This window comes from Salmo salar, chromosome ssa22 (assembly GCF_905237065.1).
Source record: "Salmo salar chromosome ssa22, Ssal_v3.1, whole genome shotgun sequence".
Classification (NCBI taxonomy): domain Eukaryota; kingdom Metazoa; phylum Chordata; class Actinopteri; order Salmoniformes; family Salmonidae; genus Salmo; species Salmo salar.
The window spans coordinates 22,824,978-22,852,211 of record NC_059463.1 but is presented as its reverse complement, the minus strand read 5'-3'; the positions used below and the strand labels follow the sequence as shown (position 1 = coordinate 22,852,211).

Sequence of the window (27,234 nt, the reverse complement as noted above, 5' to 3'; positions counted from 1 at the left end):
TTGTAATGGATAGAGATGGCAAAGAAGGCCAAGAAATGGTCAGACAGGGTACTTCCTGTACAGAATCTTCTCAGGTTTTGACCTGCCATTTGAGTTCTGTTATACTCACCGACACCATTCAAACAGTTTTAGAAACTTTGGAGTGTTTTCTATCCAAAGCCAATAATTATATGCATATTCTAGTTACTGGGCAGGAGTAGTAACCAGATTAAATCGGGTACGTTTTTTATCCAGCCGTGTCAATACTGCCCCCTAGCCCTAACAGGTTATGGAAGACATCCTCTTCTGGAAACCAGGACAACAGGAGAGGATATTTTTAAAGTACTGGACAGCTTTGTGACATCAAATGGACTTTGGTGGTCAAGATGTGTTGGTATCTGTACTGATGGCGCAAAAGCCATGACAGGGAGACATAGTGGAGTGGTAATGCGCGTGCAAGCAGTTGCTCCCAACGACACTTGGGTACACTGCAGCATCCACCGAGAGGCTCTTGCTGCCAAGGGAATGACCTGACAGCTTGAAAGATGTTTTGGACACTACAGTGAAAATGGTTAACTTTGTTAAAGCAAGACCCCTGAACTCTCGTGGATTTTCTGCAGTATGCAATGATATTGGCAGCGACCATGTAACGCTTTTACAACATACAGAAGTGCGCTGTATGTTTTTTTTTTATGGAGAGACAAGCTTAAAGTTTTCTTTACTGACTATCAGTTTCACTTGCCTGACCACTTGCATGATGACGAGTTTCTCACACGACTGGCATATCTGGGTGATGTTTTTTTCTTGCTTAAATGATCTGAATCTAGGATTACAGGGACTCTACGCAACTATATTCAATGTGCGGGACAAAATTGAGGCTATGGTTAAGAAGTTGGAGCTCTTCTCTGTCTGCATTAACAAGGACAACACACAGGTCTTTCCATCATTGTATGATTTTTTTTTTGGTGTGCAAATGAACTCAAGCTTACAGACAATGTCAAATGTGATCTAGCGAAGCACCTGAGTGAGTTGGGTGCGCAATTACGCAGGTACTTTCCCTAAACGGATGACACAAACAACTGGATTCGTTATCCCTTTCATCCCCTGCCTCCAGTCCACCGATATCTAAACAAGAGAGGCTCGTCGAAATTGCAATAAGCGGTTCTGTGAAAATTGAATTTAATCAGAAGCCACTGACAGATTTCTGGTTTGGGCTGCCCTCAGAGTATCCTGCCTTGGCAAATCGCGCTGTTAAGACACTAATTCCCTTTGCAATGTACCTATGTGAGAGTGGATTCTCGGCCCTCACTAGCATTAAAACTAAATACAGGCACAGACTGTGTGTGGAAAATTATTTAAGTGTGAGACTTTCTCCAATACAACCCAACATTGCAGAGTTATGTGCATCCTTTCAAGCACACCCTTCTCATTAACCTGTGGTGAGTTATTCACAATTTTTGATTAACAAATAAGGTTTTATATGGTTAAATAAAGAGCAAAATGATTGATTATTATTTGTGCCTTGGTCCTATAAGAGCTATTTGTCAATTCCCACTTGCAGGGTTGTGACGACAACTCCCACTCATTCTTATGTTTATTAAACATATCGTATAGTGTGTGTGTGTGGCAGGCTTACAATGATGGCAAAAAACAACATTTCAGAGTGTGCTGACCCTGGTGCTAGATGGAGTAGGCAGCTGGATGTTGACTGTTTGAAGGGGTACGGGACTATAAAAAGTTTGGGAACCACTGGTCTATCAATAAAATGACTTTATAAGATGATACTCAATTTCATGATGCTGTGGAAAACAATTGATGGCACTGGTGGCATTAACTTAAACTTAGTGGCACCAGTGGGGAAATGTTAGTCTGGAGCCCTGCACTGTCTGTTTAGTTTACACATTCATTACAGCTTAAAAACGAAGTGTGTGTGTAATGTATGACAGAAACATAGGGGATATCACTGAGCTCAGTCTGCATCTGGGAAGATGTGGCTGTCACCTTAGGGCTCACTGCCACATGATTCATCGTAACTGTCAGCTTCACCCCCCCCCACCTACCCCCTTGCCGTGTGTGTGTTGCCCACACTCCGTTACCCTGCTGCTCCCAGTCTACTTACTCTGATGCCTGAGCTGACCCCCTCTCCACTGCAGTGTGTGTGGTGTGTCAGAGCTGCTGCTGTGCTGAGCCGTGCTGTCTGCCTGGAGGTAAGGGTCTGTGCGGGGGAGGAGACACAGTACAGGAGCCTCTCATACAGTGGAGCTCCGCTCTCTGGAGATGCTTCTGCTGTGGATTATTTTAGAATATATGAAAAATATTTTTTTCAATTCAGAACCTCTGCTTGCAATCCAGACACATACAGTGCATTCGGAAAATATTCAGACCTATTGACTTTTTCCACATTTTGTTACGTTACAGCCTTATTCTAAAATTAAGTTTTATTTCCCTCATCAATCTTCACACTATACCCCATAATGACAGCAAAAACAGACCCATTACTCAGCTGGCTGGTGTGTTTACGGACATATTCAACCAATCCCTATCCCAGTCTGCTGTTCCCACATTCAAGAGGGCCAGCATTGTTCCTGTTCCCAAGAAAGCTAAGGTAACTGAGCTAAATGACTATCGCCCTGTAGCACTCACTTCCGTCATCATGAAGTGCTTTGAGAGACTAGTCAAGGATCATATCACCTCCACACTACCTGACACCCTAGCCCCACTTCAATTTGCTTACCGCCCCAATAGGTCCACAGACGACGCAATCACACCCCACACTGCCCTAACCCATCTGGACAAGAGGAATACCTATGTAAGAATGCTGTTCATCGATTACAGCTCAGCATTTAACACTATAGTACCTCCAAACTCATCATTAAGCTCGAGACCCTGGGTCTCGACCCCGCCCTGTGCAACTGGGTCCTGGACTTTCTGACGGGCCGCCCCCAGGTGGTGAGGGTAGGAAACAAGATCTCCACCCCGCTGATCCTCAACACTGGGGCCCCACAAGGGTGCATTCTCAGCCCTCTCCTGTACATCCTGTTCACCCATGACTGCGTGGCCATGCACGCCTCCAACTCAATCGTCAAGTTTGCAGATGATACAACAGTGGTAGGCTTGATTACCAACAACGACGAGAGGGCCTACAGGGAGGATGTGAGGGCCCTCGGAGTGTGGTGTCAGGAAAATAACCTCACACTCGACGTCAAAACGAAGGAGATGATCGTGAACTTCAGGAAACAGCAGAGAGAGCACCCCCCTATCCACATCGACGGGACAGTAGTGAAGAAGGTGGAAAGTTAAGTTCCTCGGCGTACACATTGCGGACAAACTGAAATGGTCCACCCACACAGACAGCGTGGTGAAGGCGCAACAGCGCCTCTTCAACCTCAGAAATTTGGCTTGTCACCAAAAACACTCAAACTTTTACAGATGCACAATCGAGAGCATCCTGTTGGGCTGTATCACCTCCTGGTACGGCAACTGCTCCGCCCACAACCGTAAGGCTCTCTAGAGGGTAGTGAAGTCTGCACAATGCATCACCGGGGGCAAACTACCTGCCCTCCAGGGCACCTACAGCACCCGGTGTCACAGGAAGGCCAAGAAGATCAAGGACAACAACCACCTGAGCCACTGCCTGTTCACCCCGCTATCATCCAGAAGGCGAGGTCAGTACATCAAAACTGGGACCTAGAGACAGAAGCTGTTTTTCAATCTCAAGGCCAACAGACTGTTAAACAGCCATCACTAACATTGAGCGGCTGCTGCCAACATACTGACTCAAATCTCTAGCCACTTTAATAATAAAAAATTGGATGAAATAAATATCACTAGTCACTTTAAACAGTGCCACTTTATATAATGTTTACCTACCCTACATTACTCATCTCATATGTATATACTGTACTCTATACCATCTTCTGCATCTTGCCTATGCTGTTCGGCCATCGCACATCCATTTATGTTTATGTACATATTCTTAATTCCTTTAGACTTGTGTGCGTTTAAGGTAGTTGTTGTGAAATTGTTAGATTACTTGTTAGATATTACTGCACGGCCGGAACTAGAAGCACAAGCATTTCGCTACACTCTCATTAACATCTGCTAACCGTGTATGTGACCAATACCATTTTATTTTATTTTGTACCAATGGTGGAAAAACAACCCAATTGTCATACTTGAGTAAAAGTAAAGATGTCTTAATAGGAAATTACTCAAGTAAAAGTGAAAATCACCCAATAAAATACTACTTGAGTGAAAGTCTGAAAGTATTTGGTATTTTTAAATATTCGTATGTATCCAAAGTAAATGTAATTGCTAAAATATACTTAAGTATGAAAAGTAAAAGTATTAAATCATTAAATCATTTCACATTCTTTATGTTAAGAAAACCAGATGGCACAAATTTACAAACATAACATTTTATGTTTAATGAGTCTGCCAGATAAGATGACGAGGTATGTTCTCTTGATGTGTGAGAATTGGACCATTTTCCTGTCCTGCTAAGCATTTGAAATGTAAGGAGTACTTTTGGTTGTCAGGGAAAATGGACTAAAAAGTATGTTATTTTCTTTAGGAATGTAGTAAAGTAAAAGTTGACCAAATTACACAGGCCTATTTATATAATGAATATGAATTTTGAGGGCGGTGTGCGCAAAGCTGTCATCAAGACAAAGGGTGGCTACTTTGAATAGTCTCAAATACAAAAAATATTTTGATTTGTTAAACACTTTTTTTTGGTTACTACATGATTCCATATGTGTTTTTTCATTAGTTTTCATGTCTTTACTATTATTCTACAATGTAGAAAATAGTAAAAATAAAGAGAAACCCTGGAATGAATAGGTGTCAACTTTTGACTGGTACTTTATCTATATTTGCAAAATAATATATGGGGGATTGGAAGTGATGCAGACAATTACATTCATGGATTCTACACTTTATCTGCAATATTAAAGCTGATCTACCCCCTAAAAAAATATATATGAATAGAAAAGTACAGATACCCCCCAAAAAAGACTTTGAAGTACTACTTAAGTACACCACTGCTCAGTACTTTGTTGAAGCACATTTGTCAGCGATTACAGCCTAGAGTCTTCTTGGGTATGACTCTACAACTTGGCACACTTGTATTTGGAGAGTTTCTCCCATTCTTCTCTGCAGAGCCTCTCAAGCTGTCAAGTTGGATGGGGAGTGTCGCTGCACAGCTATTTCCAGGTCTCTCCAGAGATGTTAGATCGGGTTATAGTCCGGGCTTTTGCTGGGCCACTCAAGGACATTCAGAGACTTGTCCCTAAGCCACTCTTGCGTTGTCTTGGCTGTGTGCTTAGGGTTGTTGTCCTGTTGGAAGGTGAACCGTCACCCGAGTCTGCGGTCCTGAGTGCTCCGGAGCAGGTTTTCATCAAGGATCTCTCTGTACTTTGCTCTGTTCATCTTTCCCTTTAAAAAAAAAAAAAAATCCCCACAGCATGATGCTACCACTGCCATACTTCAAAGAGTTCAGTCTTGGTTTCGTCAGACCAGAGCATGTTTTTTCTCAAAGTCTGAGAGTCCTTTAGGTGACATTTTGGCAAAATCCAAGTGGACTGTCATGTGCTTGTTACTGAGGAGTGTCTTATGTCTGGCAACTCCAAAAAGGCCTGATTGGTGGAGTGCTGCAGAAATGGTTGTCCTTGTAGAAGGTTCTCTCATCTCCACATAGGAATTCTGGAGCTCTGTCAGAGTGACCATCGGGTTCTTTGTCACCTCCCTGACCAAGGCCCTTCTGCCCCGATTGCTCAGTGTGGCCGGCGGCCAGCTCTAGGAAGAGTCTTGATGGTTCCAAACTTTATCCATTTATGAATGATGGTCACTGTGTTCTTCGGGAACTTCAATGCTGCAGACATTTTTTGATACCCTTCCTGAGATCTGTCCCTCGACACAATCTTTTCTCTGAGCTCTATGGACAATTTGTTTGACCTCATTGCTTGGTTTTTACTCTGACATGCAGTCAACTGTGGGACCGTTTTATATAGACAGATGTGTGCCTTTCCAAATCATTTCCAATCAATTGAATATACCACAGGTGGACTCAATTGAAGTTCTAGAAACATCTCAAGGATGATCAATGGAAATAGGATGCACCTGAGCTCAATTTCAAGTCTCATAGGGTCTGAATACTTATGTAATTAAGGTATTTCTGTTTTTTTGTCTAAAAAAACAGTCTTCGCTTTGTCATTATGGGGTATATTGTGTGTAGATTGGGGGGGGGGGGGGGGGGAATTATTTTGCCATCCTTACTGTTAGCTAACGTTCAATCGCTGGAAAATAAATGGGACGAACTGAAAGCACGTGCAGTTGAAGTCGGAAGTTTACATACACCTTAGCCAAATACATTTAAACTCAGTTTCACAATTCCTGACATTTTAATCCAAGTAATAATTCCCTGTCTTAGGTCAGTTAGACTCACCACTTTATTTTAAGAATGTGAAATATCAGAATAATAGTAGAGTGATTTATTTCAGCTTTTATTTCTTTCATCACATTCCCAGTGGGTCAGAAGTTTACATACACTCAATTAGTATTTGGTACATTGCCTTTAAATTGTTTAACTCCTCGTGGATTGCAATGTAATCGGCGTCCAAAAATGCCGATTACCGATTATGAAAACTTGAAATCGACCCTAATTCAAGGCCGATTTTAATCGGTTGACATCTAGTACGTACCTCAACCAGAAGCCATGGATTATAGGCAACATTCACACTGAGCTAAAGGGTAGAACTGCCGCTTTCAAGGAGTGGGACTGTAACCCGGAAGCTTATAATATTTCCCTCTATGCCCTCTGACGAACCCTCAAACTGGCAAAGCGTCAATACAGGACTAAGATCGAATTGCACTACACCGGCTCCGATGCTCGTTAGATGTGACAGGGCTTGCAAACTATTACAGACTACAAAGGGAAGCACCTCCGAGAGCTGGCCAGTGACACGAGCCTACCAGACGAGCTAAATGACTTCTGTGCTCGCTTTTTTAGGCAAGTAACACTGAAACGAGCATGAGAGCATCAGCTGTTCCGGACGACTGTGTGATCACGCTCTCCGCAGCCAATGTGAGTAAGACCTTTTGAACCGGTTAACATTCACAAGGCCGCAGGGCCAGACGTATTACCAGGACGTGTACTCCGAGCATGCGCTGATCAACTGGCAAGTGTCTTCACTGACATTTTCAACCTCTCCCTGTCCGAGTCTTTTAATGCCAACATTTTTCAAGCAGACCACCATAGTCCCTGTGCCCAAGAACACTAAGGTAACCTGCCTAAACGACTACCGACCTGTAGCACTCACGTCTGTAGCCATGAAGTGCTTTGAAAGGCTGGTCATGGCTCACATCAACACCTTTATCCCAGAAACCTTAGACCCACTCCAATTTGCTTACCGCACCAACAGATCCACAGATGATGGAATCTCTATTGCACTCCACACTGTCCTTTTCACACCTGGACAAAAGGAACACCTATGTGAGAATGCTATTCATTGACTACAGCTCAGCATTCAACACCATAGTGCCCTCAAAGCTCATCAATAAGGTAAGGACCCTGGGACTAAACACCTCCCTCTGCAACTGGATCCAAGACTTCCTGACAGGCCGCCCCCAGGTGGTAAGGGTAGGTAACAACATATCCGCCATGCTGATCCTTAACATGGGGGCCCCTGTTCAGTCATTACTGCACGGCCAGGCACGACTCCAACACCACCATCAAGTTTGCCGATGATACAACAGTGGTAGGAATGATCACGACAACGTTGAGACAGCCTATAGGGAGGAGGTCAGAGACCTGACTGTGGTGCAAGGACAACAACCTCTCCCTCAACGTGATCAAGACAAAGGAGATTATTGTGGACTACAGGAAAGGAGGACCGAGCACGCCCCCATTCTCATTGACGGGGTTGTAGTGAAGCAGGTTGAGAGCTTCAAGTTCTTTGGGGTCCACATCAACAACAAACTAACATTTTCCAAGCACACCAAGACAGTCATGAAGAGTGAAGGACAAAACCTATTCCCCCTCAGGAGACTGAAAAGATTTGGCTTGGGTCCTCAGATCCTCAAAAGGTTTTACAGCTGTACCATCGAGAGCATCCTGACGGGTTGCATCACTGCCTGGTTTGGTGCTACAGAGGGTAGTGCGTACGGCCCAGTACTTCACTTGGGCCAAGCTTCCTGCCATCCAGGACCTCTATACCAGGCGGTGTCAAAGGCCCTAAAAATTGTCAGACTCTAGCCACCCTAGTCATAGACTGTTCTCTCTGCTATTGTTATTTACTGCTGCTCTTTAATTATTTGTTATTCTTATCTCTTTTTTTAGGTATTTTCTTAAAACTGCATTGTTCGTTAAGGGCTTGTAAGTAAGCATTTCACTTTAAGGTCTACTACACCTGTTATATTTGGCGCATGTGACAAATAAAAAGGTGATTTGATAGTTCTAGTAGCAATGCTGACTAACGCGCTAGTAAACCCGCTAGCTACAGTTTAGCAGTTTCACCGGGGGCCGCAGTGGCAGTAAATTAATGAAACCAAAAGCTGATTTTGACTTGGAAGAGTTCCAATGTTGGATAGCCATAGCCAGCTAGCTAACACAGCATCCCTCTCTGTTTGAGCTGGGTGTTCGTGTAGGCTAAACTAGGTAGCTGCATTCTCTAGCAAAGTGAAAGATACAACCAAATAAAGCTAGTTCTATCGCTTATCCTTAATCTTGTAGAAATTAATTGATCCTTAATATTGTCTTTCTCTCTCTTTGAGGCAACTATTTCCCACATTTTATACACTGCAGTGCTAGCTAGCTGAAGCTTATGCTTTCAGTACTAGATTCATTCTCTGATCCTTTGATTGGGTGGACAACATGTCAGTTCATGCTGCAAGAGCTCTGATAGGTTGGAAGATGTCCTCCGGAAGTTGTCATAATTACTGTTTAAGTCCATTGAAGGGGGTTGAGAACCTTGAGCCTTTTGTATTGAAGTCAATGTTCCCAGAGTAGGACAGAAGCTAGCTGTCCTCCGGCTACACCAGGGTGCTAACCTACAGAGTGCTGCTGAGGCTATTGTAGACCTTCACTGCAAAACATTGTTTTAATCAATTATTTGGTGACATTTAAATATATTTAGTGTAGTTTTATCTGAAGTATAATTTAATGTTAAACTTTTTTCCTCTGAGTAGCCTCCGCTGGTACACACACACACTAGTCTCTCCCTTTCTCTTTCACACACGCACAGATTTAAGTGCTGTTAAAGCCTCAGTCATTCTAAATGAGTGTGACTTTAGAAAAAAAGAACAGGCTCTATGTATACAATGAACAAAGAGCTTTTAAACTTGTCTGACAATGTTATGAAAACACTGTAACCATCTGTACTGTTCAGATAACTTTGCACATGTAGGCCTACACACTCTTCCTCCCACACCCTCTCTCTCTCTCACTTACTCCCACTATCACACACATCCTCTCACACACACACACACACACACAATCATACACACCCCACTCTTGCATATGCAACCTACCTTTGAAGCATCTCTTTGAGTAGCCTATTCCTTTTCAGTTCTTCCTGTGCCATCCAAATTTGTGCATAGCCTAGTCAGTGGTCAAGTTCAGGTTGCTTGCTAGGTAGGTAACATGACTAGCTGGCTAAACATTGTTATCAAACCAAAAAATAGCGACTCGCAGGTAGTTTAAAACAGTCTTCGACATGCACACGAATCCGGTAGAAAGAAAAAAACAGCTACGGTAATGTTGGGCATAACATAATGATTTTGGCTGGAAGCACATGGCCTTCATCAATGTAAAGGCACAAGCATTGACTGTAGCTGTGTTCTGGTGTTGTGTTCTGCCCTTAAAAGGGTCCGTCAAAAACACATGGACTTCAAAGTTTCTGTGCGGTGAAGAAATAGCGACTCGATTAAACGCATAATTTATTTTACAGTTATAACGTGTTAACTCTGACTTTTAACTTTGACAGCCCTATTGTTTTCACGTTGAGAGCTCTAAATCCATCTGAGAACATCACAGCAAGATGACACTGTTATTGCTGCAATTACTATGCTCTCCTATTTCATATACTGTGTTGAAAGCGGAGCGCCGAGGTTCACAGCCAGAGGAAATCGATCCTTTGTCTGAATAGGCCAGAAAATGTGACGTATCGCTCCCTATGCAGATTGTCATACCTTCGTATCTTCATACCGACTTTGACACATCCCGGGATATTCGCTAATACCGGTACTGAACACAAGTGATGCTTTTTTCAAGCCCCTGTAATCCGAAGGTTAACAAGACTAACAATTACATGTAAAATCCCATAGGGAATGCTAGCGAAATTATAACCGGTACAAACTATTTGCAGGACAGACATCCCAGCTCATAAAAGTATTAACTCAAAAAAGCTACTCACAAATATTAGACAGCAAGGCTCTTGGTGCAGGAGGGGGTTCTCTGCTGTTACGAAAAGAAGCTTGGTCAAGAAGCTAACCACTTAGCTAGATAACATGCTACTAAATTAGCAAACCAAATCAAAACTGCAGGACTTTTTAGCACAGTTAACTTAATAGATGTAGAACGTGATCTGCTTTATCTCCTAAAGTATTGCACAAGTTGACTGCATATATTTACTTAAAAAGTAGCTACAAATATTCCCTTTTTTTTTTTTAAATAAAGAAATAGTTTCCGTTCACGGTATTGTAAAAACCATCCCGTGGCTATTTTCCAAATACCCCGGTATATGGTGTATATATACGGTATATCACCCAAGCCTAGTGGCAGATTTCACGGCATGTGAAGCGGGACTACCAGAGGTTTAACAGAGTACACAGCAATGGATGTTACGTCTGTAAACACGTCAGCCGAAACCGGTCCAGAACCGCTCAAAGTCCCCTAAATAGGGGACTTAACGGTTTTTATTATGTTGAACAGATGTGATTTGTTTGATGTAATTGACCTATCACATCATTCTGGTTGATAAGTACATGTATACACAGCATTGAGTAGTGTCAGTTTCAAATGACTGTGTGGGTTTGTTGGCGGTCTGCAGGCATGGCATCAATGGAAACTATGTTCCTGGAAGGCTTTGGTCTGCTCTGTGGCCGAGGAGAGGACTGCTTTCTGGACTCTCCCTTCCCTTCCCTGGCCTATGCTCGGCTGTGCAGGTCCTGCCCCTCCCCCACCCTTCCTGTCATTCTGCCTGTCAGTGGAATCGGTCACCGGCAGAGACTCATCCCCTGGCAACAGCAGTCCGATTAGCTGCCTTTATCCTGTCAACCAGAGAAAGTGGGCCAAACCGAGATATGTTAGGGATTAATAGTGAACCAGGGTTGTTGAGAGAGAATTTTGTCAGAAGACAAACGGGAGAGGGAGAGTGTTACCATTACCTCACAGAGGCTCATGTGCAGCAGCAACAGGTGTGTGGGCAGCAGAAAGCCCAGGGGAGCAGAGGTGAGCCGGCCAGCCTGCATTATCTCTGCTGTGCCAGGCCTGCTGCTGCAGCAGCACCTGCAGTATTTTACAGATCACAGTACAGGACAGTGTCAGGGAAAGGGATACAGCACGAATCACACTGCATGCCCAGCACTGCAAAGGGACAGACCGGGCAGCACAGAGCCAGACAGGAGTTGATCCCTACCTTAATAAAGTGCCTAATTTACATTCCTCAGCAGGAGCAAGTCTAATGACCTGTGGAGTTCTGTGTATATATATATATATGTGCTAGGGTTGCAAAACTACCAGTATCAGTTACCGGATTTTTCTTTATACTTAAAAAATAATAATATTTGTCCATAGGGCTTTGCGATATGGCCTAAAAATCATATCTTGATTTTTCTTTTAACCTTTTATGGCTGGTTCACGTTACATATGTCTGAATTAAAATAAAATGTTTTAAATTACTATTATTTGTACCTTTTTTGTTGTTGTATTTTCCCCCCCTTTTCTCCCCAATTTCAGGATATCCAATTACGATCTTGTCTCATCACTGCAACTCCCCAACAGGCTCGGTAGAGGCGAAGATCGAGTCATGCATCCTCCGAAACATGACCTGCCAAACCATGCTTCTTAACACTGCCCGCTTAACCCGGAAGCCAGCCGCACCAATGTGTCGGAGGAAACATTGTTCAACTGACGATGAGGTCAGCCTTGACCACAAGGAGTGGCTAGAGCGCGATGAGCCAAGTAAAGCCCCCCGGCAAAACTCTCGTCTCACCCGGACGACGCTCGGCCAATTGTGTGCCGCTCTATGGGATTCCCGGGTCTGTTGTGACAGCCTGGGATCGAACCCAGGTCTGTAGTGACGCCTCAAGCACTGTGATGCAGTGCCTTAGACCGCTGCACCACACAGGAGGCCCCTACGTCTTGATTAAATAAGAAAACAATCTCTAAATAAGCCTTGTTGTATAATTAAAGGTGAAATACGCTGAATTTCAAAGTCAGCAATAATCTAATGAATTCAGGGCTTGTGAAATTCTACCTAGGCTAAATATAAGCCTCCCACAACCATAAGACCCACTAATAATTGAAATTAGTTTAACATGCTTTTTTTGTTGTTGCAATAATCACTGATCTGGCTTTCAAGACTGTTTATGAAAGTGCCCTTTTTGTTACAAATTTAACCAGAACCATGCATAATGCACATTCACTAATACTTCTTGTAGCAGGAATTATAGAAAAGGTCTCGTAAACAATTTTTCAAACACAAGCCCACGTGCTAGTGAATAGCCAGATAATCCTTATTTCCAACTTGGATCTATTTGCTAGGTAACAAGGTAGAACAGTTGAATTGTTATGAACCCACCCTTCTGTCCGTCTCCAACTGTTTGAACAGCACGCTAGCCAGTCCACTTTGTTCAGAGGTTGAAATCAAGTGGCCTACTTTTATTTCTCAGAATGAGAACGAGTTGCCACTTCCTTTTTGGGTTTTATAAAGGGCTAGTATAAATCTTAAGCTAAAATGCTGCTAGCGGTAGTTCAATGCCGCGCGACAAACTGAGCATTACTTTTCCAGAATCAATGTTCAAACTCCTGTTTCAGTTGTCTGCTCTGCGCTCAATTTGAGAGGAGTTGATACATAAAATGGGCATTTTTCGAAATGTTTACTTCTGTATTACAGTAAAATGCCTCAATGTGCTTCTGTGTCCATATCAAATGCAATAGCGAGTTGAAACTTCTCATCAGAGAGGAATAAATGATCTCTCTTGTGAGTGAGAGAGAATAAGATGCATATAGCACAGAAGGGGACTAGACCAAAAAGACATGAGAAGAAGCGGACATAAACGCTCATAAAAATACAAAATACCTTGATTCTTGCAATACAGGTAATGACGCGCTAAAACCTACATTTGAATTAATCAAATAAATTAGAAAAATTGCCCAGCCCTATTGTCCATGAGTTTCTTGTGGAAAGTCTGGTTCAAGGGAAAATGGCCTTCTGAAAAAAAGCATCTAATCAATAATGACATCTTCCAACTATTTTTCACAACTGCCACCAGTTCAACCCAATACATTTACAACAGACATATTAACTTAGTAAAATAAATCAAATGTGTAAAATAAGGATGTAACGATACAGATGCGGTCCCGATTCAAATGTTTAAGATAAGACTGCATAGGTTCGCAGACCCCAAACCGATCCAAATGTAGCATGCATCGGTCAGAAAATCGATTTAAATGTAACGAATCACAGATTCACTCAAATGTTTAGCTCATTACTTTCTATTCCTTCTTAAAATGCCTCATACTTTGTGACAAATCAAAGTGTATTTGTCACGTGCACCGAATACAACAGACGTAGACCTTACAGTGAAATGCTTACTTACAGGCTCTGACAACTGATGTGTCCTCTCTTTCAGTGTCGAACTAAGCATCTCATTTTGCTTGGATAACAACCCTAGTTAATATCAGAAGCCAAGTCAAACTGTGCACTGTGCCCAGTTTTGCTTGCTGACCAAAAAAGTCTAAAGTTCTGCTATATATGAATTGGCTATGTCATAGCTAATTTGTAAGCAAGAAATATTGTTACAATACTAGTTAACACTTAATCTGCAAAAATGACAAATTAATTAGTGGGTGATTTCAGAACCAAAGTGGGGGGACAAAAAACATAGGCTACATTGGGGTTATGGTATGGGCAGGCAAAAGCTACGGACAACGAACACAGTTGCATTTTATCGATGGCAATTTGAATGTACAGGGATACAGTGATGAGAGCCTGAGGCCCTTTGTCGTGCCGTTCATCCGCCGCCGTCACATCACGTTTCAGCATAATACATGGCCCCATGTCGCAAGGATCTGTACACAATTCCTGGAACCTGAAAACGTCCCAGTTCTTCCATGGCCTGCATACTCATCAGACATGTTGACCGTGTTTAGGATGCTCTGAATCGACGTGTATGACAGTGCGTTCCAGTTCGAGGAGGCGTGGAACCACAGTCCACAATCAACAGCCTGATCGACTCCATGCGACATGCGCTGCATGAATGGTGGTCACATCAGAAACTGACTGGTTTTCTGATCCGCGCCCCTACTTTTGTTTAAAGGTGTCTGTGACCAACAGATGCATATCTGTATTCCCAGTCATGTGAAATCCATAGATTAGGGCCTGATGAATTTATTTCAATTGACTGGTTTCCTTCTATGAATTGTAACTCAGTAAAATCTTTGAAATGGTGACATGTTGCGTTTGTTTTTGAAAGAGAAAGATGCAGAAGAATAAATTATATTCCATGCTGATACCCTTACATAACATCAACGTTATTCCCTAAATGTATGGGTTATATTTAGGACAATGTTTTACAGCTTTTGTAATTTTATATTTCATTTTCAAAACTTCATATTTTATTATTTTATCTCTCCTACATGTGAACTTACAATCTTTGTTTGTTTCCAAAATTCTAGTAGATTACTGGTACATTTCTGAAGTTCCTAGTTACATTCCCTCCTTTTGCAACCCTAGTGTGTGTGTACATTCTCTCAGCTATTCTTTGCCAAAATGTTACAGCTTCAGCACACTAATAAATACAGGATATCATATAACTCAACACACATACAAGCAGATACAGTGCATTCGGAAAGTATTCAGACTCCTTGACTTTTCTCACAATTTGTTACATTTCAGCCTTATTGTGATAAAGGCCAAAAAATGTTTATCCATTTCAATCTACACACCATGCATGACAAAGCGAAAACAGGTTTTTAGAAAATGTTTCACATTTATTAAAAATAAAGAACACATACCTTATTTACATAAGTATTCAGACCATTTGCTATGAGACTTGAAATTGAGATCAGGTGTATCTTGTTTCCGTTGATCATCCTTGAGATGTTTCTACAACTTGTTTGGAGTCCACCTGTGGTAAATTCAATTGATTGGACATGATTTGGAAAGGCACACACCTGTCTATATAAGATCACACATTTGACAGTGCATGTCAGAGCAAAACCAAGCCATGAGGTTGAAGGAATTGTCCGTAGAGCTCCAAGACAGGATTGTGTTTTTGGCACAGATCTGGGGATGGTTGCCAAAAAATGTCTGCAGTATTGAAGGTCCCCAAGAACACAGTGGCCTCCATCATTCTTAAATGGAAGAAATTTGGAACCACCAAGACTCTTCCTAGAGCTGGCCGCCTACCAAACTGAGCAATCGGGGGAGAAGGGCCTTGGTCAGGGAGGTGACAAAGAACCTGATGGTCACTCTGACAGAGCTCCAGAGTTCCTCTGTGGAGATGAGAACCTTCCAGAAGGACAACCATCTTTGCAGCACTCCACCTATCAGGCCTTTATGGTGGAGTGGCCCGACGGAAGCCGCTCAGTAAAAGGCACATGACAGCCCGCTTGGAGTTTGCCAAAAGCCACTCAGACCATGAGAAAACAAGATTCTCTGGTCTGATGAAACCAAGATTGAACTCTTTGGCCTGAATGCCAAGCGTCACGTCTGGAGGAAACCTGGCACTATCCCTACGGTGAAGCATGGGGGTGGCATCATCATGGTGTGGGGATGTTTTACAGCGGCAGGGACTGAGAGACTAGTCATGATCGAGGGAAAGATGAACAGAGCAAAATACAGAGATCCTTAAAGAACCTGCTCCAGAGCACTCAGGCCCGCAGACTGGGGCGACGGTTCACCTTTCAACAGGACAATTTTATTTAATTTTTTATTTCACTTTTTATTTAACCAGGTAGGCAAGTTGAGAACAAGTTCTCATTTACAATTGCGACCTGCAATAACCCTAAGCACACAGCCAAGACAACGCAGGAGTGTCGTCGGGACAAGTCTCTGAATGTCCTTGAGTGGCCCAGCTGGTGCCCGGACTTGTACCCGATCGAACATCTCTGGAGAGACCTGAAAATAGTTGTGCAGTGCCCCTCCCCATCCAACCTGACAGAGCTTGAGAGGATCTACAGGGAAGAATGGGAAAAACTCCCCAAATACAGGTGTGCCGAGCTGGTAACGTCATACCCAAGAAGACTAGAGGCTGTAATTGCTGCCAAAGGTGCTTCAACAAAGCACTGAGTAAAGGGTCTGAATAATTTTCTAAATATGATTTTTAAATTATTTTGTTTAATAAATTTGCAAAAATGTGTAGACCTGTTTTTGCTTTGTTATTATGGGGTATTGTGTGTAGATTGAGGAAAAACCTATTTTATCAATTTTAGAATAAGGCTCTAACGTAACAATGTGGAAAAAGTTGAGGGGTCTGAATACTTTCTGAATGCACTGTACCCTACTGCCTCTTTGTGTTTCATGTTGTAATTATCTGATGTCCTCTATCTTTTTCTCTTTGTGTGCTGTAGGTACCGAGGCACCCTGGTCCTCCCTACACGGCTCATGACATCACAAAGGGACACCCTAACTTGGCGGGCACACCGCCAGGGCATGCCCACTCACCGGCGCTCTCTCAGGTATCAGTACCCACAGCTTCCCCATATCGCTACCCTAAGGGCTGGGAGGCAGGCGGAGGGGTGAGTCTCTGCCGCCATCCTCTGCGTATGACCTTTGGTCAGTCGGTCAGTCTGTTTGTCTGCCTGCCAATGTGTTTCTGTCTGTTTTTATTTTTGTCTCTCGCTTTCTTTCCATCTCTCATTCTTTCTCCTCCTGTTTTTCTGTAACATCTTTATCAAAATGCCTGTTGCTACATGCTTTGTTTGCATTAATTTCTTAATGAATTAAATGTAGAGTGGCCTGTTGATTGGTCAAATATTGTGTTTTTGTATTACTGTATGTCCTGTGTAATGCCTGTCAATAGTCCAAGAGAAGGACATTTGTTTTAATGATTAGAGTTCCACAGGACATCAGCAACTTCTGAACTGCTGCTGCGTGCTCTCTCTGCTCTCCATAAGAGCCTGCTAAAGGGTTAATGAATTAGTCACCGGTACAGCAAGTCAATTACATTGCTGCTCCTGGGATTTGCTAGTTTCTCCTACTGCCTTGAAGCGCACGCACACACACACACAAACAAAAACACTTATTGGCGATTCCAGAATGAGTCAGCCTTTGCATAAGGTGTGTGTGTGATGAAAGGGTTCCCATATCCCTCTGTGTTCAGCTGCTCTTTCTGGCCTATTAATAGTGTCTGCAGCCGGTGGCACATCTTGAATTATCCCAGCTATATAGCCACACCACCAGCCTCCTTTATAAGAGCAAGCAGAGCTGATTAAATCCTTCCACTGCACACATGAAGTGATGCAACACGGGAGCTGGTATTATTGAAGCTCCTGGGAGATATAGTCAAGCACAAGATATCCCATATTTAGCTCTCAGGCCTAACCCCTACAGAAAGTACCAGACAGGCTGAGACAACATTAGTCTTTTTCAGTGTTTCACCATTGTCTTCCTTCAGATGGTGTCATTCTAAGTGTCTCCAGGAGGCAAAATTTCCTTTCGTAGGATATCCGCAGGCAAGGTCATTAATATCTGTTTGGTGATTGGTTGTGCAAACCCACAGTTTCAGCAGCTGTCTAGGTTGCTAGTCTCAGATAATCCCGCAGATGAAGAAACCGGATGTGGAGGTCCTGGGCTGGTGTGGTTACGCGTGGTCTGTGGTTGTGAGGCCGGTTAGACGCACTGCCAAATTCTATAAAATTATGTCGGAGGCGGCTTATCTGACTGTGGCCCACGTCTTGGGAAACTCCAGGGAAACCAAGCCCTCTCTTTGTCGCAACCGATGGTTTGTTTACATAGCAGGTTAGGAGAACTAGCGTAGCAGGTTAGGAGAACTAGCGTAGCAGGTTATGTGAACTAGCGTAGCAGGTTAGGAGAACTAGCGTAGCAGTTTAGGAGAACTAGCGTAGCAGTTTAGGTGAATTATTTTAGCAGATTAGGAGAATAAGGTTACGGTTAGGAAAATAGTTAGGCTTAGCTACAATGCTACAGTCAAGTCGTAGAACAAGAAAGGAGTCAATACGAATGGCGGTTCTTCCCTGGACGTGGGCTGCAGTCAGACGGCTCTGTGTAACGCATCTGTGTGACGTTATACACACTCAAGAAGGCTCAACCAATCACCCAACGGATTATGTCGAGACTCATGAATATTCATGACATTTTTATTTCTCACATGTGCCGAATACAACATGTGTAGACCTTAGCGTGAGATGCTTACTTATGAGCCCTTAACCCGTAATGCAGTTAAGAAAAATAATATTTACTAAATAAAGGGAGAAGAAAAGTAGCACAGTCAAATAACAGTAACGAGGCTATATTTACAGGGGGTACCGGTTCCGAGTCAATGTGCGGGGGTACAGGTTAGTTGAGTAAAAGTGACTATGCATAGATGATAAACAGCGAGTAGCAACAGCATTTTAAAAAATGAAAGGGAGGGGGGTCAGTGCAAATAGTCATATGGCTTGGGGGTAGAAGCTGTTAAGGAGCCTTTTGGACCTAGACTTGGCACTCTGGGGGGGGAATAGGCGTTGTCGTGCCCTCTTCATGGCTGTCTTGGTGTGTTTGGACCATGATAGTTTGTTGGTGATGTGGACACCAAGGAACTTGAAGCTCTCGACCTGCTCCACTACAGCCCCGTCGATGAGAATGAAGGCATGCTCGGCCCTCCTTTTCCTGTAGTCCACGACCATCTCCTTTGTCTTGATCATGTTGAAGGAGAGGTTGTTGTCCTGGCACCACACTGCCAGGTCTCTGACCTCCTCCCTATAGGCTGTCTCATCGTTGTCGGTGATCAGGCCTTTCACCGTTGTGTCGTCGGCAGACTTAATGATGGTGTTGGAGTCTTGCTTGGCCATACAGTCATGGGTAAACAGGGAGTACAGGAGGGGACTGATCACGCACCCCTGAGGCCACTCTGTGTTGAGGATCAGCCTGGCAGATGTGTTGTTGCCTACCCTTACCACCTGGGGGTGACCTGTCCAGGATCCAGTTGCAGAGGGAGGTGTATTTGTCCCAGGGTTCTTAGCTTAGTGATGAGCTTTGAGAGCAGTTGAACGCTGAGCTGTAGTCAATCAGCGGAGCAAACTTGTTAGCAGCTAGCTAGTGCTAGTTGGAATGGCCATTACTGTAGCTAGTTTACCAGCTTGCTGCTGAAGTTGTACTGCACCGAAGTATGCGTTTGACTCTGATAGCTGGCACTTTTGACTCGCTACTTTGTAACATTTGGCCAACGCGATGTCGCAACGAGTAGTCAGCTGCTACAGAACTCGGTGCACTAAACACGGCAGAACACTGTCTTATCATGAAAACATATTAATTGTGCTATTAGATATAATTGTACTACACTAGCTACCTTGAGGGAGTATTTATTAAGAATTGAGTGTGTGTACTGGCATTGGGTTAACATCGCTTTCGTTTTATATGGATTAATGAGACTCACTGGCTTAGCTAGCAACCGCAATACTTATTAGCTAGATATATAATTAGGTAGTTAAGACTTGCTCGTGATGAAAACATCAAAATTAGCTGCAGATTTGTTTTTTGACTCTGAGGATGGAGGTTCAGTAGACAATGTCACCATGGTAACATTTTTAAATGTTTTGACTGCGTATTGTAGACAAAATTCTTCAAAAAATCTATGCCATGAGTGTTTGCAAGTTATCAGATAGCCCAATGGCCTTCTGCACCAATCTATCTTTTTTTTTTTCTACTGTCATTGACTTGTTTATTGTGTTATTGGCTTGTTTATTGTTTACTCCATGTGTAACTCTGTTGTTGTCTGTGTCACACTGCTTTGCTTTATCTTGGCCAGGTCGCAGTTGTAAATGAGAACTTGTTCTCAACTAGCCTACCTGGTGAAATAAAATAAAAATATCTGACGTAAGACAATGGTGTTTCACTAAACTACTACACTAGATTACCATGCTAACACACACGCTGTCCATTATTCTTAATTTGTGAGGAGAGCAACAGTTTGGTTGATCTAAATTATTTTGACCCAGGTAAAATGTTCAAACCGCTGTAATTCATCAAATCTCTCCTCAACTTGTTCTCCCCTTTCTCTGTGTCCTACATACATCCCCCTCTCTCTATCCCTCTCTCTCCTACGTTCACGCCGCTGTCCCTCCCCCTATGACAGTCTCCATACACCACTGGACAGAATGCTGGCTCCACACCTCTAGTGTATTCTCCTCAGACCCAGCAAATGAATGCACAGCCACAGAGTCGCCCGGTAAGTGCCCGCTTTCTCTGTGTCATACGTATGTATTATGACTGATGTGCTTTGGGAAATCAAGACATTTTGATTGGCCTAGAGGGGTACGATGTCATCTGAGGTAGTGATTGGTCAGTAATGATTAGCCCTGGTGTCTGCCAGGCAGTCCTGTACACACTTGGACGTCCGTGATGCTTTCCAGTCTTGAGTCTAAAAGTTGTAGATAGCCGTTCAAGTTAAGTGTGATAATTTTGTGTTACCTAATATTAAAATGTCACCCAGTCATAATGTATGGATTCAGTATGCCCATGACTTCAAGATGATATACTTAAAGTACTTTACTGTTCTATCTGCACTTTCAATGTAGTCATCCATGCCCAGCCCCAGCCCCAGCCCCCCTGTCATATGGAACCACCAGGTCTGCATCATCTCCTCTAATGGCAGTAAACATGACAACGTGGCAGCTCCACTGCTCTCTCTGTGGTTTTGTATTACCATGCCTCAGTGTGCCCCTCATTGCTCATCTTGTCTCTCTGTATCTCTCTATCACTCTCTTCCTCTCTCTGCTTTGACATCGCTACCCTGTCTCTTTCTGCCGGACCTCACACTCTATCCCCAATCAGTTTGCGACGGGCCCTCGACCAACCCACCATCAGGTAATTTACCCCATTTCCTCTGTCCTCTCCCTTCTGCTCCCTCAGCTAGAGCTGCTTCGTGCACATCATCACACCACTCTCAGTGGAAATTGGCCCCGTTTATACAGAAATGTGTCCCCTAAGTTAATGAGAATGTCTCCCCTTCTGCCTGCTTTCCACCCAGGCACACAACAGTCTGATTTGTTTGTCAACAGCCATTCTCTGAGATCTTTTCCACATAGTCGTTAAAGGCATATCTAAGATGACTGTTGACTGACTGCCAGTCAGACAACGATGCTAGATGTTTGCCATACTATAGTGATGACTCTCTTCTCATGTTGCATTGTTGTGGACTTGCTTGTCAGACTTTGTTAACAAGTGTGGTGCTGATGGCACTGCTCCAACATTTTAGGAACATCTAATGCCCTGTTGCTCAGATGTTTATCGGACATTGGCATGCACTATGTTCTCGATCCTTCTCCTTTTGAAAGGGTTATTCTGAGTCAATTTGTGTTTTAGATTATCTGATGAATAATTGTTTCGTATAAATATGATTGCATGTTGTTTTGTTTGAATCGTTTGTGTTTTTGATTGTGTGTGATTGAACATAACTATGTGACTGCTGAGATGAGCCTGGGCACAGAGACGAGAATCCCCTAGCGCTTTATTTCTCCGTCGTAATGAAAATCGGATGCCCTTTGAAGACACTGGGGCAGACAGGCACCACCCCACCCCATCCATAACTTGTTGTCCAACATCCTTCTGGATGATTCTGTGTTGACTGTTTTGACAGACTATTAATAGGCAGCCTCCTAGGTCAGTCAGGCTCAGTGTGTCAGAACCTGAACTGTTTACTGGCACAGAGTACACAGTACATGCACTGTCACATACTGGCTCTGCTCTGTCCTGGCGCTAGCCTCTCTTGTGGCACCACGGAAGTGGAGTTGGAAAGCAGATGAAGCAGAACAAAAGGGCTATTATACATTCAGAGAAAATGAGCCTCGTCTCTGACATAAGTTGCAATCTTCCCCGCACAATGAGCGCAACATAGTGATCTGAAAATTCATTCATCTGCCGAAAACCTCTTTATTCAGCCTGCTGGCGTCATCCAACCTCTCCATGTTACTCTTGATTTCTCCTCGCGAAAGCAACTTCAGTCTTTCACTGTTTAGGGCTGCAAACCAAGAGGTCAGACAAAGGATAGTTGTTTTTTGATTTGTCAAAATTAGTTGTAGCCTATACGTCCAGTGTAGAGACATCAAAATAATTTTGTTTTTGAGCTGGTGTTTACTGTGAGCAGTTTTCTTCCAGTTTTCCAGTAACAGTTAAAATGTCAGCCGTGGAAAGGTCAGATATAAGCATCATATTAACATTTTGAGTTAAATCTTAACTTAAGCAGTTGATTCCATAACATTATACTCTGTTTGAAATGAGCAGTGCTAGCATTGTTGGTATTCCCTGATACTAACAAGCTCATGTCTGACTGCCAAAGTGGAGCAAAGTCTTAGTTATTCTACCGTGCATGTTGCCAGAGCAAAGCAAAGTGAAAGAGAAGAGAAGAGCGTTCCAACCAGGACTGACTCAGACTCCCGTCCTCTGTCTGTACCCCGAGGTGTTGGGAATACCACTGTGATGACACCACCAGTGAGCCTGGCTGAGTTTAGTCCTTGGTGAATGGTAGCAGCTAGATAGACAGAGCTCTGTGATGTCGCATAACTCCCTCCATAGGGTGGCGCAGGCTCACAGCCCTCCACACTGTCTGTGTTGCTAAGTCATCTCTGTGGGAATACAGCTGGCTCCACGCTAGGACTGAGAACAACTCAACCTGCAAAAGGGCCCACAGGCTGCACAATATTGTAACAGGTGGAAAGCCTTATGATATATACATTCGTGTGTGTGTGTGTGTTGTAGGGTTGGGCCAATATAAATCGAATATCGTGATATTTGATATTGACGATATATTGTGACGTGCAAGACGATATGTCGTGATGTGCAAGACTATACTCTATGTGAACTTTACAAATCAAAACGGAGCAGTTGAAAATTAAGTTTCACCACACTAAGGTTATTTAATTACACTGCGACTATAATATCTAAATAAGCACAACAATTGCATAGTCTAGAATGATCTAGTCATTAACTGCGCAAAACTATATCGAATATTGCGATATTTGGAGTATCATATCGTAGAAGAGGTCTCCCCAAATATCACCCAACCCGAGTGTGTTGTGAATGATTGCCCGCTCACTGTGTTTGTGTTGGGCTCCACACTCATCAGTGCAGTCTCCCAATTGGCTTTTCTCTCTTTCCTGCTTCAATACTCAAGGGAGGATTCAGGCCCATCCAGGTAATAATAACTCTTGTCAGAACTCTCTGCAGATGCATGGCATGAGGAACACCCCTACCTACCGGTCCTAACCCCTTACCTTTAACCTCTAACCCCAGAGCCCTCCAGTGGCCATCATCTTAACTAAAGTATGCTCAGTAGAAAACCCCTCTCTCCCCCCAACATAACCCTATAATACTGCCTGAACACCACACTCACTCATTTTCTCTCTTTTTAACCTACGTCTTTTTGTAATCATTCAATCATTTCCCTTCATTCTTCTTCCCCATTCTTAGTCTCCCATGTTTGCTTAGTTTGGATGAACAGCATGCGGAATATTAGAACTGTTAACTTCTTCTTTCCAAAAGTGTTTCATTTTTATGAAAGGAACCGCATTTTAAAGAAAGATTGTGTATACTTCAGGGTATCTGATCGCTGAGGAATTATTGAACCCGAGTCAACTGGTTGTGGTAACCTTGAGCTCTAGCCATTAGGATGTAGGCCACAGCTGTTGTGTGGAGTCTTTCATCTTGCTTGGAGTCCACTGATTGCTGCGTAACATTTTATGAGCTCCCCAAAAAAAGCTTGGCAGCACTGAGCACCCCATTGATTGTGATATTTAGTTTCCTGCAAACATAACTTCTGCAGTCATGAGAACATTTTTTATGATTCTGTGTTTTATGACGCATGAAGAAGAGCTCTGTTTCCACATTGTAAATAAAACCTCACCTCATTTAACAGAACAACACAGAACAGCCCTATAATACATTGTGGCCCCAGTTATGTCTACATTAGCTATGTAGCAGGAGTTCCCAAACTTTTTTTGGCCCATAACCCAATTAGAAAATTCTCATGACCCCAGCCATGAGAATTTTTTGTTGTTGAAACTAACAGCCAATGTTAACTTTTTTTGTGGGGGGGGGGGGGGGGCTGGCTATGGCAGTCAATTGCAAATCAGTCTGACATCATTTCTGATTCTCTTATTTCACCACCACTAATGAGATGGGTGTGCTTGATGCATGTCACGTCGGAGCTTCTCAAAGTCAGGGTACGTGGTCGACATTGCGCACCTCATATCTGCTGTCACGTCCAACCTGGATCAATATTGGGTTTTATTTCAGACGAGATCACTGAATCCAGCTTCCAGCTTCACACAGATATGAGCTGGCGAAGGGTACCATGAATGTTAATGCTCAGGGGGAAATGGCAAGGTATTCCCTTTGAGTCAGGAACCAAAACTCCTCCGTAATGACCTGTGAATGCGTTGTCTGCAGCATTCAGTCACATGACAGCTCAATCAGTTGTGATGTCACTTGCTGGCATGCCAACTGAGCCAGGATCACAGTCAAACGGATTTTGCACCCAGTCAAACGTCATGTCCAAGTCCGGGAAGTAGGTCCCAAAGTGCTCTTCATAGCGTTGGAGGTGAGCAGTCGCCACTCCTGTGGGACACTCACTTCTGCTGTTGTCTGTTAGAAACTTCCACAGCCAAGGAAAGGGGGCATGGTTTCGCTTATGTATAAGAAATATTTCCACTGAATACACATCTGTAGAACGTTTTTGTATTTCCCCTGCATGCTTGCGTTCGGTTTTTAAAATAGCCTATGTCTGTTACATCGGCAAGGAGACACCATTTTCTTTTCATCACAAAGAAAGTAAAGTCTTTTTTTTACATCCAGTTCATTTCTCATTTCGAAAAATCTTTCCAATATTCTCCCCGTTGATAACCACCAGGCCTCGGTGTGAAATAGCAAATTGTCATGCTCTGATCCTATATCTCCACACAGTTTGCGAACAGGCGTGCACGCAGTCGATGTGGTTTGATGTACTTTACAATCGAAGTTATTGCAGTATGTCTTTGTGGATCTCTTTTGCTGCCAGTTGCTTTCTGTATATGATACAATGTGTCCATATGGCAGAGGGAGACACAATTACTAGTGACCCATAGTTTGGGAACCACTGCTATATAGCATGAACAATTTATGCTAGAGCACTTCACTTTATAAATTTGAAAGTTGTGGACACTGCATTGTAAACTAATGTGGTTGCCTATAAAGTCAGCGTGTGTGGCGTGTAACAGCATGTGTGGTAGGTACAGGGTGTTGCTGTGCGCTGGTTGGTGGTTGACTCTGGCAGCATGGAACCGTGCTCTCTAAGTCCTGTTGTAACAGCACAGCAGGTTGGGAGGCGGAGGCCGCTGGTAGACCGCTGTGTTCTGAGACCTTTCACAACCTTGATCTCTCTCTGATGAGGGCAGAGGGAACCCAGCTGGAGGAGTCAGGACTCGCCCTGCAGGCCCGTGTCCTGTGGGTTTGTTTATGCTGCTTGAGGAAATGTGTGCTGTTTGAGCGCAATGGAGTGGAAGTGTCATCCACCTGGTCCTCAGAGATAATGCTCTCTGTCTCTGAGGTCTCCTTGGCTTCATCTCTCTGAGCCCCTGCGTCCACAAAGCTGAAATGAGAGACTGCACAGGACACGCATGAAGAGATGAGACTGCTGTTGGGAAAGTTGTGGATCCTCTCTTGCTTCTCTGGGACTAAGTTCTCTCACATGTAATATCGGTCTCTGTGTGTGTGTCTCTCGCTTCTCAGTTTTTCCAGAGGGCTCAGATGCAGACAGCGCGGCCAACCATCCCTACCAACGCTCCATCTCTGCGGCCCGGCTCTCAGAACCCCACAGCGGCGGTATACCCCCCCAACCAGCCCACCATGATGATGATGGCTCCCATGCCCTTCCCCTCCCCACAGGCTGCCCAGTACTACATCCCACAGGTGGGACTGACTGACCAGGCTGCTGCTGTTCTCCAGTAGGCATTCCTCTCTACCAATTCCTCCACGCCGCTTTTAACCCTTTCTTCTATGCCCTCCATTTCTCCCTCTACAGTATCGCCACAGTACGCCCTATGTGGGGCCACCCCAGCCGTTTTCAGTGCAGCCGCCGGGGTCTGGCACCTTCTATCCTGGCCCTGGGCCGGGGGAGTACCCTGCTCAGTATGGTGAGTCTATATATATATCCTCACACACACCCCACTTCAAACCCCACCAGTCTGATTTTAAAATGTCTGTCTCCCTCCACAAAGCACACATCTGTCCTTTCTAGCACAATTATCTTATTGTACAGACCCCTTCAACTCAGTTTGTTCCTCAGCTACACACACAGAGAGAGACACACACTATACTCAGCTTTTCTTCCTCCTTCCTGACACAGCTCCCGGACCTCAATTCTATCCAGGACAGCAGGTGTACCCCCCCTCACCCCCCATCATAGTGCCTACACCGCAGCAACCTCCACCAGCCAAGCGTGAGAAGAAACCAGTGAGTATCTCTGCAAGCTGCCATCTCAACACAGACATCACACGCTGCCTATGTATGTAAGCATTACACATACGGATACACACACTAGCGTAGGCCATCTGTGCTCAGTTAGGCACCAGGTCTTCTGTTTCCACATGCATACTGTCAGAGGATATGAGAAATGATCCCTGATGAAGAGACATATCTGGATCCATCAGCCCTTTTTACTTGCATTTTGAAACAGAATATTTATTTTACAGAGAAGGTATATGAGGGATGACATGGGTTAATTTAGATCTAGGCTGCCAGTAGAAGCTGGGTTTGTTTTTATTTTTTTAAATTTAACTAGGCAAGTCAATTAAGAACAAATTCTTATTTACAGTGATGGCCTACCCTGGCCAAACCC

At 43.7% G+C, this 27,234-nt stretch overlaps 1 protein-coding gene across 22 annotated transcripts in view; it reads left to right on the top strand.

Moving 5' to 3' along the window:
• LOC106582990 (eukaryotic translation initiation factor 4 gamma 3) overlaps positions 1–27,234 on the top strand; it is a 75,416-nt gene that overhangs the window by 30,063 nt on the left and 18,119 nt on the right. For 9 of the 22 annotated variants that reach the window (XM_014166660.2, XM_014166664.2, XM_014166665.2 and 6 more), the window contains 8 exons: positions 16,775–16,942; positions 20,500–20,592; positions 20,942–20,992; positions 21,198–21,230; positions 23,536–23,556; positions 26,127–26,306; positions 26,419–26,530; positions 26,743–26,849. In XM_014166660.2, coding sequence (XP_014022135.1) covers positions 16,775–16,942; positions 20,500–20,592; positions 20,942–20,992; positions 21,198–21,230; positions 23,536–23,556; positions 26,127–26,306; positions 26,419–26,530; positions 26,743–26,849 — 765 coding nt within the window. Of the gene's footprint in view, positions 1–2,167; positions 2,187–16,774; positions 16,943–20,499; positions 20,593–20,941; positions 20,993–21,197; positions 21,231–23,535; positions 23,557–26,126; positions 26,307–26,418; positions 26,531–26,742; positions 26,850–27,234 lie in introns of those variants that run through there. The other 13 variants (XM_045705618.1, XM_014166670.2, XM_014166674.2 and 10 more) reach the window with 8 other exon arrangements.